At 36.6% G+C, this 14,628-nt stretch overlaps 1 protein-coding gene across 2 annotated transcripts in view; it reads left to right on the top strand.

Moving 5' to 3' along the window:
• Nucleotides 1-14,628, top strand: part of BTBD9 (BTB domain containing 9) — a 404,071-nt gene that overhangs the window by 31,417 nt on the left and 358,026 nt on the right. The window contains exons 2-3 of one of the 2 annotated variants that reach the window (XM_081294490.1): nucleotides 10,646-10,857; nucleotides 14,167-14,530. In XM_081294490.1, the coding sequence (XP_081150616.1) occupies nucleotides 10,673-10,857; nucleotides 14,167-14,530 (549 nt within the window). In that variant the 5' untranslated portion in view covers nucleotides 10,646-10,672. The remainder of the gene's footprint in view (nucleotides 1-10,645; nucleotides 10,858-14,166; nucleotides 14,531-14,628) is intronic. The other variant, XM_081294491.1, reaches the window with a different exon arrangement.

Genomic DNA, 14,628 nt, shown 5'->3' with positions numbered 1-14,628 from the left:
TAGAACCTGTAGTAGTGTTTTATATTTCCTTTATATGTCCTGTGAATGTATTCCTAGATGTTGCATGTATTTAGTATTTATAAATTATGAATTATTTTACTTATATTTTCTAGCTCGTTTATTTTGCATGGAAGAATACTATATATTTTCATATAGTTATTTGATGTGGTCATCTTAGTGAACTTCCCTTATGTTCTTTAATATTTTTTGGTTGATTCCTGTGGTTTTTTAACGAGGCAGTTATCATCTACAAATGACTCTTTGCTCCTTTGTTTCCTCATCTGTTTTTGTTTGATTTGGTTAATTGCATTATCTTTTGTTCCTGAAAAAATCTTAATAGTGATAAGAGTAGTCATATCTCAGTGTTTCTTGTCATTTATTAACCTAAAGCTTACATCTTTTAGGCTATATGTATGTGTGTATCAAATTAATGAAGTAACCTTTTATTCCCAGTCAAAACATTTTATAAAGTTGTTAATATTTACAAAGGTATTTAAGCTTTTACAGATCTAATTATATTTTTTCTCCTTTAATCTTTTTTTTAAATTTGTAATTGTATATGGACAGCATGCCTTTATTTGATTATTTTATTTAAAAAAATTTTTTAGTTGCAGATGGACACAATATCTTTATTTTCTTACAGTGCTGAGGATCTCTAACTCAGTGCCTCACATGTGCAAGGCAAGTGCTCTACCACTGAGCTACCGCTCTAGCTCCTATTTGTTTATTTTTATGCTGTGCTAAGGATCAAACACAGTGCCTCACACATCCTAGGCAAACATTCTGCCACCGACCTACACCCCACCCCTCCTTTAAGCTTTTAACCTGAAGACGCTTTAAAGAAGATTGAGTATCCTTTGAGACTTTTTATAGTACCTGAAGTTCTTTTATCACACAAAGTTCAGCTACCTTTCAAACCATACAAATCCCACTCTTAGAAAAAGGGATGAGAAATGTGACATTAAAGAAAAGTGAAGGAATGAGTACTGCTCAGTTTCTCATTGTAGGTTGTGTCTTTGTATGTAAAGTAAAATTTCTATACAGTTTTCAGTCTCATGGGAGATTTTCTCCTGAGCTAGAATACTGCTCTCTGAAGTGGTTGTGCTAATTTTCAGTCCTACCAACAATGTATAAGTATACCTTTTTCCCCACATCCTCACCAGGAATTATTGTTATTTGTGTTCTTGGTGATTGTTTTTCTGATTGGAGTGGGGTGAAATCTCATTATAGTTTTGATTTGCATTTCCCTAATTGCTAAAGTTGTTGAACATTTTTTTTTCATTTATTTGTTGGCCATGTTTTTTTTTTTTTTTTTTTTTTGAGAAATATCTGATTAGATCACTTTCCAATTTATTGATTGGGTTTTTTTGTGATAAGTTTTTTGAGTTCTTTATATATTCTGGATATTAATCTCTTGTTGGAAGTAGCTGACAAAGATTCTCTCCCATTTGGTAGGCTCTCCCTTCATGCTCTTCTTTCCTTTGTAGTTCAGAAGCTTTTCAATTTGATGCCATCTCACTTGTTATTTTTTTTAATTTTATTTTTTGAGCTTCAGGAGTCTTATTAAGGAAGTTGGTACCTCTGCCAATATGCTGGGGTGTCTACTCTGTTTTTCTTCTAGCAGGTATAGTATTTCTGGTCTAATTCCTAGATCTTTGATCCACTTAGAATTGGTTTTTGTGCAGGGTAAGAGATAGGGTTCTAGTTTCATTCTTCTACAATATGGATGTCCAGTTTTCCCAGCACCAATCGTTGGAAAGGTTATCTTTTCTCCAACATGTTTTTTGAGTCTTTCTCATTGCTGTGCCTGTGTGGGTTGTCTCTGTGCCTTCTGTTACATTGGTCCCCACATTTGTTTTTGTGCCAGTACTACGCTCTTTTTGTTTCTAAAGCTCTATAGTATACTTTGAAATCGGGTATTTTTACCTCCAGCATGGCTCCTTTTGCTCAGAGTTGCTTTGATTTTCTGGGTTTTTAATTCTTCCATATGAATTTTAGGACTTTTTAGTAGCTCTATGAAGAGTATCATTGGTATTTCGATGGGGATTGCATGGAATCTGTAGGTCACTTTTGGTAATTTGGCCATTTTAGCAATATAAATCCTGCCTATCCAAGAACATGGGAAAGCTTCCCATCTTCTAGTGTCATCTTTAATTTCTTTCTTCAGAGTTCAATAATTTTTATTATAGAGGTCTTTCACCTCATTGGCTAGATTTATTCCTAGGTATTTCATTTTTTGAAACTATTGGAATGGAAATGTTTTCCTGATTTCTTTTTCAGTGAATTCATTATTGGTTTAAATAAAAGCTATTGATTTTTGTGTGCTGGCTTTGTATCCTGATACTCTGCTGAATGTGTTTATCAGTTCTAGATGTCCTATGGTGGATTTTTTTTTAAGGCAAGAGTAAATAGAGAAGGATTTATTTAAGTGAGAGGAGAAGAGAGAACTCTTACAATGCAGGAGTGGACCTGTTAGCAGGAAAAACTCCTCTGGTGGAGTTTTGTAATCTTCTCGATATAGGATAATAATCTGCAGTGATAGTTTGAATTCTTCCTTTCTTATTTGTATTCCTTTTATTTCCTCCAGTTGCCTAATTGCCCTGCCTAAAATTTCAAGTACTGTATTGAATAGGAGTGTTGAGAGTGGACATTCTTGTCTTGTTTCTGATTTTTGGAGAAAATGCTTTCAGTTTTTACTTACTCAATATGAGATCAGCTTTGGGTTTCTTGTATATAGTCTTCATGATGTTGAGGTAAGCTTCTTCTGTCCCTAGTTTCTTCAGTGTTCTTTTTTTTTTTTTTTTTTTTTTTGGAATTTTGCCAAAGGCTTTTCTGCACCTGTTGATATGATCATGGGTATTTTGTTGTTAATTTTATTTATCTTGTGAGTTACATTTGTTCATTTGCACCTGTTGAGCCATCCTTGCATCCTTGGAATGAAACCAACTTGATCTTGATGTACAATCCTGTTAGTGTGCTGTTGAATAGGATTTGCTGGTTTTTTTCATTGGTTCTTTTTAATTATACATGTCAGTAGATTCCATTTTGATATAATTATACAAGCATGGGTGGATTTGCTAATAGTTTTATTAAGGAGCTTTACATCTGTTCATCTGGGATATTGGTCTGTAGTTTCCTTTTCTTGATATGGTCTTATCTGGTTTTGGTATCGGGTGGTACTTGCTTTATAAAATGAATTTAGAAGTGTCCCCTTTTTCTATTTTATGGAATGATTTGAGGAGCACTTGGCATTAGTTCTTCATTAAAGGTCTGGTGGGGTCCAGCTGCGAATCCATCTGGGTCTGGGCTTTTCTTTGTGGGGAGATTTTATTACTGCTTCAGTGTTTTTCCTTGTTATTGGTCTGTTTAGGTTTTCTACATCCTCTTGGTTCAATTTTGATAGGTTGTGTCTAGAAATCTGTTCCAATTTTTTGGAATATGGAATATGTTTTCAAAATAGACGCTACTGATCCTCTGGATTTCACTGATGACTGATATCTCCTCTTTCATTTTGAGTTTTATTAATTTGGGGTTTCTATTTCTTTTGATTAGTTTGGCTAAGGGTTTAGCAGTCTTTATCTTTCCAAAAAAAAAAAAAAAACCCACCTCTTTGTTACATTGATCCTTTATATTTTTTATTCTCTATTTCATTTATTTCTGCTCTGATCTTAATTTTTTCTTCCTTCTACTATTTTTTTTAGATTATAAAGACTTCTTCTTTAATCAAGGCTTTTAACATGGAACAGATTTCTCCAATAAAATGGAAAATTTCCAATACATTAAGACATGAATCCATAAGTCATAGTACATACAACACCCAGCAGGAAAAAACCAAAACAGCAAGTTCACACAATCCCTGTAACAGCCGTGCTCTGATTCCCAGATGCTCCCTCCATCTGCCAAGTGTGTTCAGCTGGATACAGAGCACCCTGTGGCTCCTGGGGTCACACCCACCTAAGGCTCTGGTCCACAGAGCACTCACTGGCAGGGCAACAGTGGCTCTATTCCACAGGCAAAGCAGTTTACCAGCACATTCAAACAGGGTATTGAAATCCTTTAAATATCAAAGTGGAAAACAAGAAGGCAACATAATCATGTTACCAGAAAGATATCAGAAAGTAAGGACAGCTGTGTAAAGCTCGAGGCTGAAAAGAGGCTCGCTAGCTTTACTTCTTTGGCTTCTTGGGTAGTGGCCGCGGGAACAGCAAGATGTGAGGTTCTGGTTCGTGGATCATATAATGAACCATCCCTGACTGCTGAATGCCAAGATTTCTTCATTCATATTCAGACATCAGTGGGTCTTAGGGACCAGTTTGGCTATGTCCTTGGGCAACATGACATGCTTGTCCATGACTGAATAGGCCCGTGGATTTGTTGGTGTGTGCCTGTGGGCCTGACAGGAGCAAAAGGTTTCTACCACCAGGAGATGGTGGTTTGGAGCCCATTGTGGTGATTAGTGTCCATTTTTAAGGGACCCCTCAGTTCCCCTTCTCTGGGTCTTCCCCTCCCTCTGGGCAAAGCTGTTGTCTGGGCATTAGGTTTTGGTCCCGGTCCTTTTTGCCCTTCCTTCTACTAGTTTTGGAAGTGTGTGTGTGTGTGTGTGTGTGTGTGTGTGTTTTCCCTAGGACCTTGCAGTGTATTATTAGGTTATTTATTTGGGATCTCTGATTTTTATATGTAGGCACTCACAGCTATAAACGTTCCTCTTAGCACTATCTTTATAGTGTCAGAGATTCTGGATGTTATATCTCTAATCTTGTTTGAGTCTTAAGAATTTTAAAATTTCTCCCTTGCTTTCTTTTGTGGCCCATTCATTATTCAACAGTGCATTGTTAAGACTCTGTGTGTTTCTGTAGTTTTTCTTGTTGAAATATAATTTCATTCCATTATGATTTGGCAACAGTCAAGGAATTCATATATGTACATATATATGAATACAAGTGTATATTTTTAATACAAATATAAACATGTATAATTAAAAATATTTTCCAAGACTTCATGTATTTGCTGACTTACTTCATGGTCTGTTTTGGAGAAAATTCCACAAGTAGCTGAGATGAAAGTGATTTTTTTAGTATGAAGTGTCTTTACTTGTTTTATGTCTGGATGACTTATCTATTAGTGAGAGAACTGTTAAAATCACCCAGTATTATTGTACTGGGGTCTGTCTGAGCCTTTATGTTGAGTAGTGTTTGTTTTATGTGGTTAGGTGCTCTGACATTTGGGGCATAGACATTTACTATTGTTATATTTTCTTACTGAATTATTCCCTTTAGCAGTATAATGTGGCTTTCTTTATCTCTTTCCTTCTCCCATTGAGCCACCATGCTCCTTGCCTGCCCCTTTGTATTCCTTTTATTAATTTTCTTCCTATTCTGGCATCCAATTTGGTTTTTGCTTGGTTGCTAGCTCTCTGAGATGCCTACAGCTGTTTTTCTACAGCCTTCCTACCTCAATATGCTGCTGCAAACTGTTGTTTTAATTCAGTCTTGGATATCTGCTATAATATTGTGGATTCCTCTAATTTGCCATTTCTTTCTCCAGATAAAGATTTATGCATCTAGTATAGGTGATAAGATGCCTGCATGTTTGAGAAGAAATCTCAATATTTCACATTGCATAATTTAAAAAAAAATACACCATAGTGGAAGTTCAGAGCCAGTCCCAATGGCATTATCTACTCTCTGTAAAGTATGTGTCTTTCTTAATGGTCTCTCCAGGTTTCTTCTCTCAATAAATATTTAAAATGAATGAACACAAAAAACTAATTTCAGTTACAGATTATTCTTTGATGATGTACCTTGGAGTTTTGTTTTGTTTTCTTCCCTCTCTATAGGTGATAAAGCTGACTCTTAAGCTTCTTGTGTACCAGTTTTGAAATTTCTACAATTGCAGTATTCATAAAGTAAATGAAATACTTTTCACATAATAATTCTTTGTTAACTATTGCTACGTAACAAAGCTTTCTAAAATTAATGGCTTAAATGGATAATGATTTTATATTTAATACAGTTTTGTGGATCAGGAATTTGAATAGGGCCCAGCTGGGTTGGTGTGTGTCTGCACCACATGATGTCTGCTGAAGGTAGAACATCCTCACATATCTATGCCCTTGACTAGAGGGGCTCTGATGACAGTGAGCAGGTTGTAATGACTTGACTGAGATCATATGTCTGGGGACTTGGTTTTCATTTCACCCAGGGTTCTTTGGTTCTTCCTTGGGCAGTATCAAGGCCTCTCATTTTCCATCTGACTTCTCCACATGATCAAGGTAACTCAGGATTCTCAATGGGCAAAAGCAGAAGCTGCCCAACTTTCTCAAGGCACAGTCCTGGAACCTCACTTCTGTGATCCCAGGACCATCCATGATTCAGGGAGAATGGAAATGGAATCCACTTCTCAGTAGGCAGATGGTATGTTTGTATAGGGAAGGGAAGACAATTGAAAGCAGCCATTTTGGGGACTATCTATCCCAATAATAATGTATTTGTCTGAACTTTTCGAAATTTCCATTCCTCCACATAAATTTTGATTCGAATGTTATATTCTGGTTTTATAGCTTAATTATCCTGATTTTATATCCAAGCTAAAACAAATTAAAAGGCAGTGTGGTAGAGTTATAAAATGTAACTTAAAAAACTATCTTCTATATCTATGTCATTACAGGTGTGAAAATAGTCTCATAGAAGTTAAATGTTTGTCAAAGGTCACATGTATAAGTAATGGCAGAATAACTTATAAAACTGAAGAAGTAAGTCAATACAGTTTCACTTTTAGACTTTAAAAATATTTTTCCAGGGGCTGGGGCTGTAGCTTAGTGGTAGAGTGCTTGCCTCACACATGTGAGGCACTAGGTTTAATCCTCAGCACCACATAAGAATAAAATTAAATAAACATAAAAAAATTTTAAAAAGTCGAAAAAATATTTTTTTCCAATTCAAAAGCTTATCAAAATAATTTGTGGCTTAAAAATTAACTTTATTCATGTGTGGTTTCAAAAAATATGCATTTAAGAAAGTTCATGTGTAAAAGCAGGTAGACCCCCAACTACCAGGTTGTAAATAAGCTAGCCCAACTTTTTCCATTTAAGCTATGAATTGATAACTTTGTTAGCATCATTAACCCCTTTGTAAATAATATTCATAATAGAATTATATCCTAAATGAATTTCTTGGTAGATATTTTGTGAACTTGTGGACTAAGGGATGTAAACTATAATAGCCATCTTTGCATTACTATAATTATCTGAAGCAGGATCACTATAAAGGAGAGAGGTTTGTTTAGCTCACAGTTTTAGAGGTTCAAGGGTATAGCACTGGCTTTGGCTGAGGACCTCATGCCAACATTGTTGAGAATGCATGTTGACAAAAGAAATCACATCTTGAAACGGGGAAGCCAGAGAGCTGCTAGGTGATTCCAGGCTTGTTCTTTTTATAGCAGTCCTCTAGAGAGAACTGTCTATTGGTCTCTTCAGAACTACTTTAGTCCTGTCCCAGGGCAATGCCCTCAATGACCCAAGGACTTCCCACTAGACCCCACCTCTTAAAGGTTACATATCACTCCCACCACCATCATCCCCAGGACCAACCCTCCAACACATGGCCCCTGAGGAAAAACAACATCCAAACCATAGGGTGTACCTACAACAACTGTTTAAGTCAGTGGCTCTTCTCCAGGCTGCTCATTAGAATCACTTCAGAGTGATGATTCCAATGCCTGGGCTCCATTCCAGACTCATTCAATAAGAATCTCTCAGGATGGGACTCGAGCATTACCCCCCCCTTTTTAAGTTCCCCATATAGTTGCTATGTGTGGCAACTCACTGAGAATCACTGGTCTAATTAAAATTATTTCTATTTGCTAATAAAATAAAAAATTCTGTTTATTCCACACTAAGTGGCTATTTTCCATACCCAGCAATATTCTCTTTATGTCTCCACTTGGAAAAACATAATTAAAATGTAAATTTAGCAAATGAAATTATATGTATTGAGAAGTGAAGAGCTGGAGAAACCTATTAAGATAGATATTTACATATGTACTATTAATGTTTATGATATATCAGTTGAAGAATTGTAAATTTCCCTTTTGAGCTAGTTAACCAAAAATCAATCATTGTTTGGCAAGAGTTATTCTGCTAATAATTTGAGTCTTGGCCATGACCTAGACAAAATGTTAAGAGATTCATACCAGAGTGTGTACACTAGGACTATGCATTGCATCCTTTCACCCAAACTGTGTTTGTACCTTCATCGGAATAATGGATAGTAATGTGTGCAGTCCTGGTAACAAGAATAGGATTCTGGAGTGAGTTTCTAGTAGCTTTCAGAATTTCCTAGCTAACATAAGAAATGAACATGTTATTTTGAATATCAGTTGGGTGGGTAACCCAGCAGAAAAAATGAAAAAACCTCATCTGATCCTTTGCCTAGAGCATAGTCAGTTCTTGATCACACATTAGGGAGGGATTGGCAAAATGGCCTGTTGACCAAATCCAGGTCTTTTTTTTTTTTTTTTTTTTTTTTTTTGGTATTGGGGATTGAACCCAGGGGCACTCAACCACCAAGCCACATCCTCAGCCCTTTTTTGTATTTTATTTAGAGACAGGGTCTCACTGAGTTGCTTAGGGCCTCACCAAGTTGCTGAGGCTGGCTTTGAACTTTCGATCCTCCTGCCTTAGCCTCCTAAACCACTGGGATTGCATGTGTGTGCCGCTGTGCCCAGCTCAAGTTTTTTTTTTTTTTTTTTTTTTTTTTTTTAATTTTAGTTGTAGGTGGACACAATACCTTTATTTTATTTTTATGTGGTGCTGATGATCGAACCTAGTGCCTTCCACATGCGGGGCAAGCACTTTATCACTGAGCTACGACCCCAGCTCTCCAGTTCTTTTTTTCTAACAAATAGTTTTACTGAAACAGCCTTGTTCTGTAAGGCTATTTGTTGTCTGTGGCTGCATTTAGGCTTCCGTGGCAGAGTCGTATAGTTGTGACAAAGGCTGTATAGTGAACAAAACCTAAAATACTTTCTCTGATCCTTTGCAGAAAGTTTGCCCTCCTTCGTATTGGGCCGTTGTCTTACACATTAGACTACAGTAGCACACATTATCTGCTATGCTCCTAAACAGAGTCTTTGAAGGTGAATTTGGTCCTTCATACACAAGTGACTTAGAGACATTTCAGTTTTGAGGCTGCACTGGAAGGAGAGGGATCTGTCCTGGCAATAACAGGAGGATGCTGCTAGTCCCCTGATGCTCCTACCTATTATAAGGGGACCAGGAGCTCTCTCACTTACCTGAGTGGATGTCTCTTTGCTAGCTGGTCCTTCCCTGTTCTCCTGCATCACAGTCCTTGCTGTTGATTCCTTTGTTGGGGGCAGGCGTGTGATAGTAGGTAGCTTCAGGAACTTGGTCTGTGAAGCTCTTCATTGTAGTTGTAGGACAGAAAGGCTATTTTTACCTTGCAAATAATGGATCTGGATATGGAAGTTTTAAAGCCTTGATTCTGGTCCAAGTAGAGAGTTCATGAAGGTATAGACGGCCACTGGGGAAAACATATCCGGCTCAATTCCCCTAGTGTCTGGTGCAACCGAGGAGTAGCTGAGTCGCCTCTGGGCAACCAGATCTCTCTCCACCGGGGGCACTGAATGCTAGTAAAGTCTACATATAATAATGGAAGAGAAGTACCTGCAAATACATTAGGGGCTTAAAACATAAGTATTTTTAGCTTTCTAAAATCATAAATCCCCTTTCTAACATGTAAAACTATTAATCAACCTATAACCTTTGATTTTCAGTTACTTTGTAGAAAGACATTGCGTATAAAAGCCAGGAAGTGCCTATAAGTGAAATAAAATGGAGTGAGGTTCTGGTAAACACTAGTAACCTAATCATCAGAACTACAAAATTGAGATGGAAATTAGTCTTTAAAAAAAAATTTTTTTTAGTTGTACATGGACACAATACCTTTATTTTATTTATTTACTTTTATGTGGTGCTGGGGATTGAACCCAGGGCCTCACATCTGCAAGGCAAGAGCTCTACCACTGAGCCACAACCCCAGCCCGGAAATTATAGTCTTGAGAAAAATTCTGGAGTTCTTCTTTTTTGGGAGGGGCTTGGATGCTACTGTAGACTTTCATTAATGTCAAGTTATTTTTGTGATTCTAGAAGATTACTTTTTGGAGAGTATTTAAGATGGTTTTACACCAAAGTATCTTCTGTGAAATCTGATAATTTTATTTATTCTGTTTGTAATTGAGGCCTAGATCTATGCCTGGGTGTATCTGGGTATAGTTATGCTAAACCTTACTAAATAAATGTATGTAAAATAATGTTGATTTTTTTTTTTCTTTTTCCTGCGGGTACAATAAGGAATGTGGGACCTGTACTTGGCTCAGTTTTCTAGAATATGATGGTTTTAATTGCCTGAATGTTTGAAGATCCTGGCATTTTGCTTTTCCACTGTGACAAGGCCTGAAAGTAGGTTGAGTGTTTCTCAGAATAAATCAGTTAATAAAGCAACCATTGATGAGTGCTCTCTCATGTTAATTTTTTGAGCACTTTGAACTTTTGCTTAGTTGTATTATTAGGTAGCTTTCTGAGTGCACTGTCTTCCATGCTAACTCTTACCCCTTCTTTGTGTGCTAGATCAGTGACTACCGTCTGTTCTACAAGATGAGTAACAGCCACCCTCTTCGCCCCTTTACTGCAGTGGGGGAAATTGATCACGTGCACATTTTGTCTGAGCACATCGGTGCCTTGTTGATTGGGGAAGAATATGGTGACGTCACATTTGTCGTGGAAAAGAAACGTTTTCCTGCCCACAGGGTAATTTTAGCAGCCAGATGCCAATATTTTCGGTAAGTGTGTAATGTTTTTTTGAAAATTTAAGTCGTTGTGTAGAAGACACTGGTATTTTCTACTCTGAAAAATATGCACCTAAGCAAACTAGCAAATTCTAGCAAACTTTTAATTCAGCCTCTCTAAGAATTTCATCTTGGTAGACTTTTTAAAATTATTATTATTTTTTAGAATCACCTTTTCCTTTAGGAACCATCTTAGAGTTAAGGAGTTTGAAGGCTTCCCAGGCCAGACAGTGCCCACTGACTATTTTTTAAGATATGAAGAATATTTCTTAGACTGAGTCTTTTTCCCCCACTACATGGAATGACATTTATTTTATTCAAATATATACATGCATTTTTGCTTTAACATTTGTGACCAATATTGTATAAGAACAATGCTAGTGGCCTTAGCTTCTCTACTGGGACCTACACACAGCAGGAGTTAGGTGTTTATATAATTTTTATTTGATTTTCAAATTAATAGAATTATAAAATAATTTAGTGAACCTGAATAATATGTATGCAAAATACAAAAGGATATAGATGATTTCATTGTAGTCTGTATTTCTGCAATTTTATATTCAAAACAGTAAATTAACTTTTTTTTAAAAACAGAATTCCTTTAATTTTGGATTGTATGCCTTTCACATCACTGATTGGCAGATAGACTTCTTGTTATTTAGGTAATACTCAGCTTCCAACCTGCTAATGAACATGTATGCCTCTTGGATTCGGGCTGCTGAGGCCTAGGACCTGTAGGTAACTTGAAAGATCTGTAAGACGAGTAAACTTTTAAACTCAGTTAAAAGAAACAAATAGGGATGGAGACTAAGTTTCATAGTTATATTAGAACTAAGACTAACAAAATATATACTTAATTAATGTAAAAATCCCACATAAATACAGCTATTGTTTGTCATTAGATCCTTTATTTTCAGATTATATTGATCTCTTAATTACCCTTCATTTTACTTACATTAGTTATAAGGGAATTGTCTCTGAATTATTGAGTGAGTAATAATGTATCTCTGATAATGGACCTTATTTATTTACAAGTAACAAATGGTTCATAGAATTATAGATTTTTCCTAAGAAGCTGATCTAAAAATGGAGAGAGGCCCATGCCTCTAAAATTTTAGTTGCCTTCTAGCGAAAATGGCACATTGGCTTTTATAAGATCTGTCTTGACTCTTTCCTGAGGTACAGGAGGTGAGTAAGGAAGGTTCCATATTTACTGTGAAAAGTTCCCTCTTATACAGTTAACTTGTCCTTTACTGGGAATTGTCAGACTCTTGTGACAGCGATTGTGAAGGTGCTTAGGCCTCTCCCAACTGCTGACGGTTAACTGTTTTGCATAAAACAAACTAAGATGGCAAAACAGCAACACCCAGATTCACACTTGTTGTAATAAAGTGTGTCTCTTGGAAATATGTGTTCTAGCTAGAACTGCTAGAGTCCCTTATGAACATTTTCAACACTTCCATCTTGTTCAAATAAAATACTACTATAGATGAAATCAGGAGCTTAGAAAAGATGGGAGGAGTTTTGTTACAGATTCCTGTTAACACTCTCCTTTTCAGTTTCCTTAGTACCTTAGCCAACTCATCTGACCTTGGCCAGGTCATTATTTTTACCAGCCTCTGACCTCTGCACATTTTTCCTTTTGTGTATCTTTAAGTTTTCTCACTTTTGGTCTACTTACTACTATTAAAGTGTTTTTTAAAAATTTTTTTTTGGTAGTAGTTGTAGATGGACAGAATGCCTTTACTTTATTTGTTTATTTTTATATGATGCTGAGGATCGAAACCAGTGCCTCATGCATGCTAGGCCAGCGCTCTACCACTGAGCTACAGCCCCAGTCCCTATTAAAGTGTTTTTTAAGAGTCTCCTCCTGCTGGGCATCATGGCACATACCTGTAATCCCAGAAGCTAGGGAGGCTGAGGCAGAAGGATCTCAAGTTTAAAGCCAGCCTCAGCAGTTTTGCGAGGACCTGAGCAACTTAAGGGAGACCCTGTCTCTAAATAAAATATAAAAAAAAGGTCTGGGAGTGTGGCTCAGTGGTTAAGTGTCTCTGGGTTCAATCCCCAGTGTGTGGGGGGGAAGGTCTACTCTTCATTAAGTCAGAATTTTTCAGCTTTATGTTTAATATTTTTGAATATGTATACCTTGCAGTTTACAGTATTCAAAAATAATTGGAACTAACTGTGGGCATCTTTGAGGTTATCAGTATATTCTTAAATTCAAATACTTTTTAGAAATTGGGAGGTCATATTGAGTGAATGCAGTGTACTTCCCTCACTTTTTCTTAATGTCTCTCTGAATATCGAACCTTTGTAATATTTGATGACTCATTGGCTAAACTCAGAGCCGTTACCAAGACTTTCTTGGATAGATTCTCATTGAACACTATTCTTGTGCAAAATAAACCAAACTATCGGCAGTCAGAAGAGGCCTAACCGCTGTCCCAAAAGCCTATCAATTCCCAGGTAAGGACAACCTAACTATACAAGAGTAACTTTTCACAGTAAGCATGGAACCTTCCTTACTTGTCTGCTATATCTTGGGAGAGAACCAAGATAGATCTTTCCAAGACAGTACTTATCAGTCTCCATTGGTCTTTGTAATCGCTGCATAGAATGTTATGTCATTATTTTTCAGCCATATTCAACCATGTTCCTATTGAGGTTTCCACAGTGTTTCAGTATATATTCTTTTGTATTTACCTTTACTATGTTATTTCTCTATAGTTGAGTCTTGAGAGAGAGATTACTGACTTGAATGGTATACACATTTCAGATTTCAATTACTAAATTACTTTCTGAAAATGGAGGCCCATTTTTATATACTCTCAAAGCAGTGCAGGAAAGAACCTTCTTATTGCTTTCGAAGCTCTGGATATTAAACGGCTTTCTAATTTATACCAGTCTGACAGGGGAAAATCACATCTGATTGTTGTTTTTAATTTGATCTGGTTACATCTTTTCGTATAGAGATTTAGTTTTTAAACTGCCAAATTGATTTTTAGCATCTTTATATTGATTTCATTGTTCTTCTTAAAGGATGACTTCCAATTTCCTATTTAATCTTAAGCTCTCAGGATAACTCATTAGTTCAGTTGTTTATGAAATTAATTCAAATGGTTTTTAAATTCTTCTTCTTCTTGCTTTAACAAATCATTTAAAATATTACTTTTCATTTTTTCACCTGGATCTTTGTGCCATTAAACAAATGTATGTTTGTATAACACTGATAACTATTATTTCACATATCTTGTAGCAAATTTTACTGAGGCTTTCCTCCTGTGTTTCTTCTCTGATGTGTAGAGCGTTGCTGTATGGTGGAATGCGGGAGTCTCAGCCTGAAGCAGAAATCCCTCTTCAAGACACCACTGCAGAAGCATTCACAATGCTACTCAAATATATCTACACTGGGCGGGCGACACTGACAGATGAGAAGGAGGAGGTGCTGCTGGACTTTTTGAGCCTGGCTCATAAATATGGATTTCCAGAGCTGGAGGATTCTACTTCTGAGTATCTCTGCACCATACTTAACATTCAGAATGTCTGTATGACTTTTGATGTCGCCAGTCTCTACTCACTTCCCAAGTTAACTTGTATGTGCTGCATGTTCATGGACAGAAATGCTCAGGAGGTGCTCTCAAGTGAAGGTTTCCTCTCCCTTTCCAAGGTGTGTTGTTGTTTGCAAGTAGTTTGTAGGCATGGTACAGTGGCAATACAATAATGAACTAAAAACAAAAAATAAAGAACCTCTTTGATACCAATGAT

The sequence above is a fragment of the Spermophilus citellus genome (assembly GCF_964194105.1).
Source record: "Spermophilus citellus genome assembly, chromosome: 5".
Taxonomy (NCBI): domain Eukaryota; kingdom Metazoa; phylum Chordata; class Mammalia; order Rodentia; family Sciuridae; genus Spermophilus; species Spermophilus citellus.
Note: the sequence above shows the minus strand (reverse complement) of the source record. Positions and strands in the feature narration are given on the sequence as shown.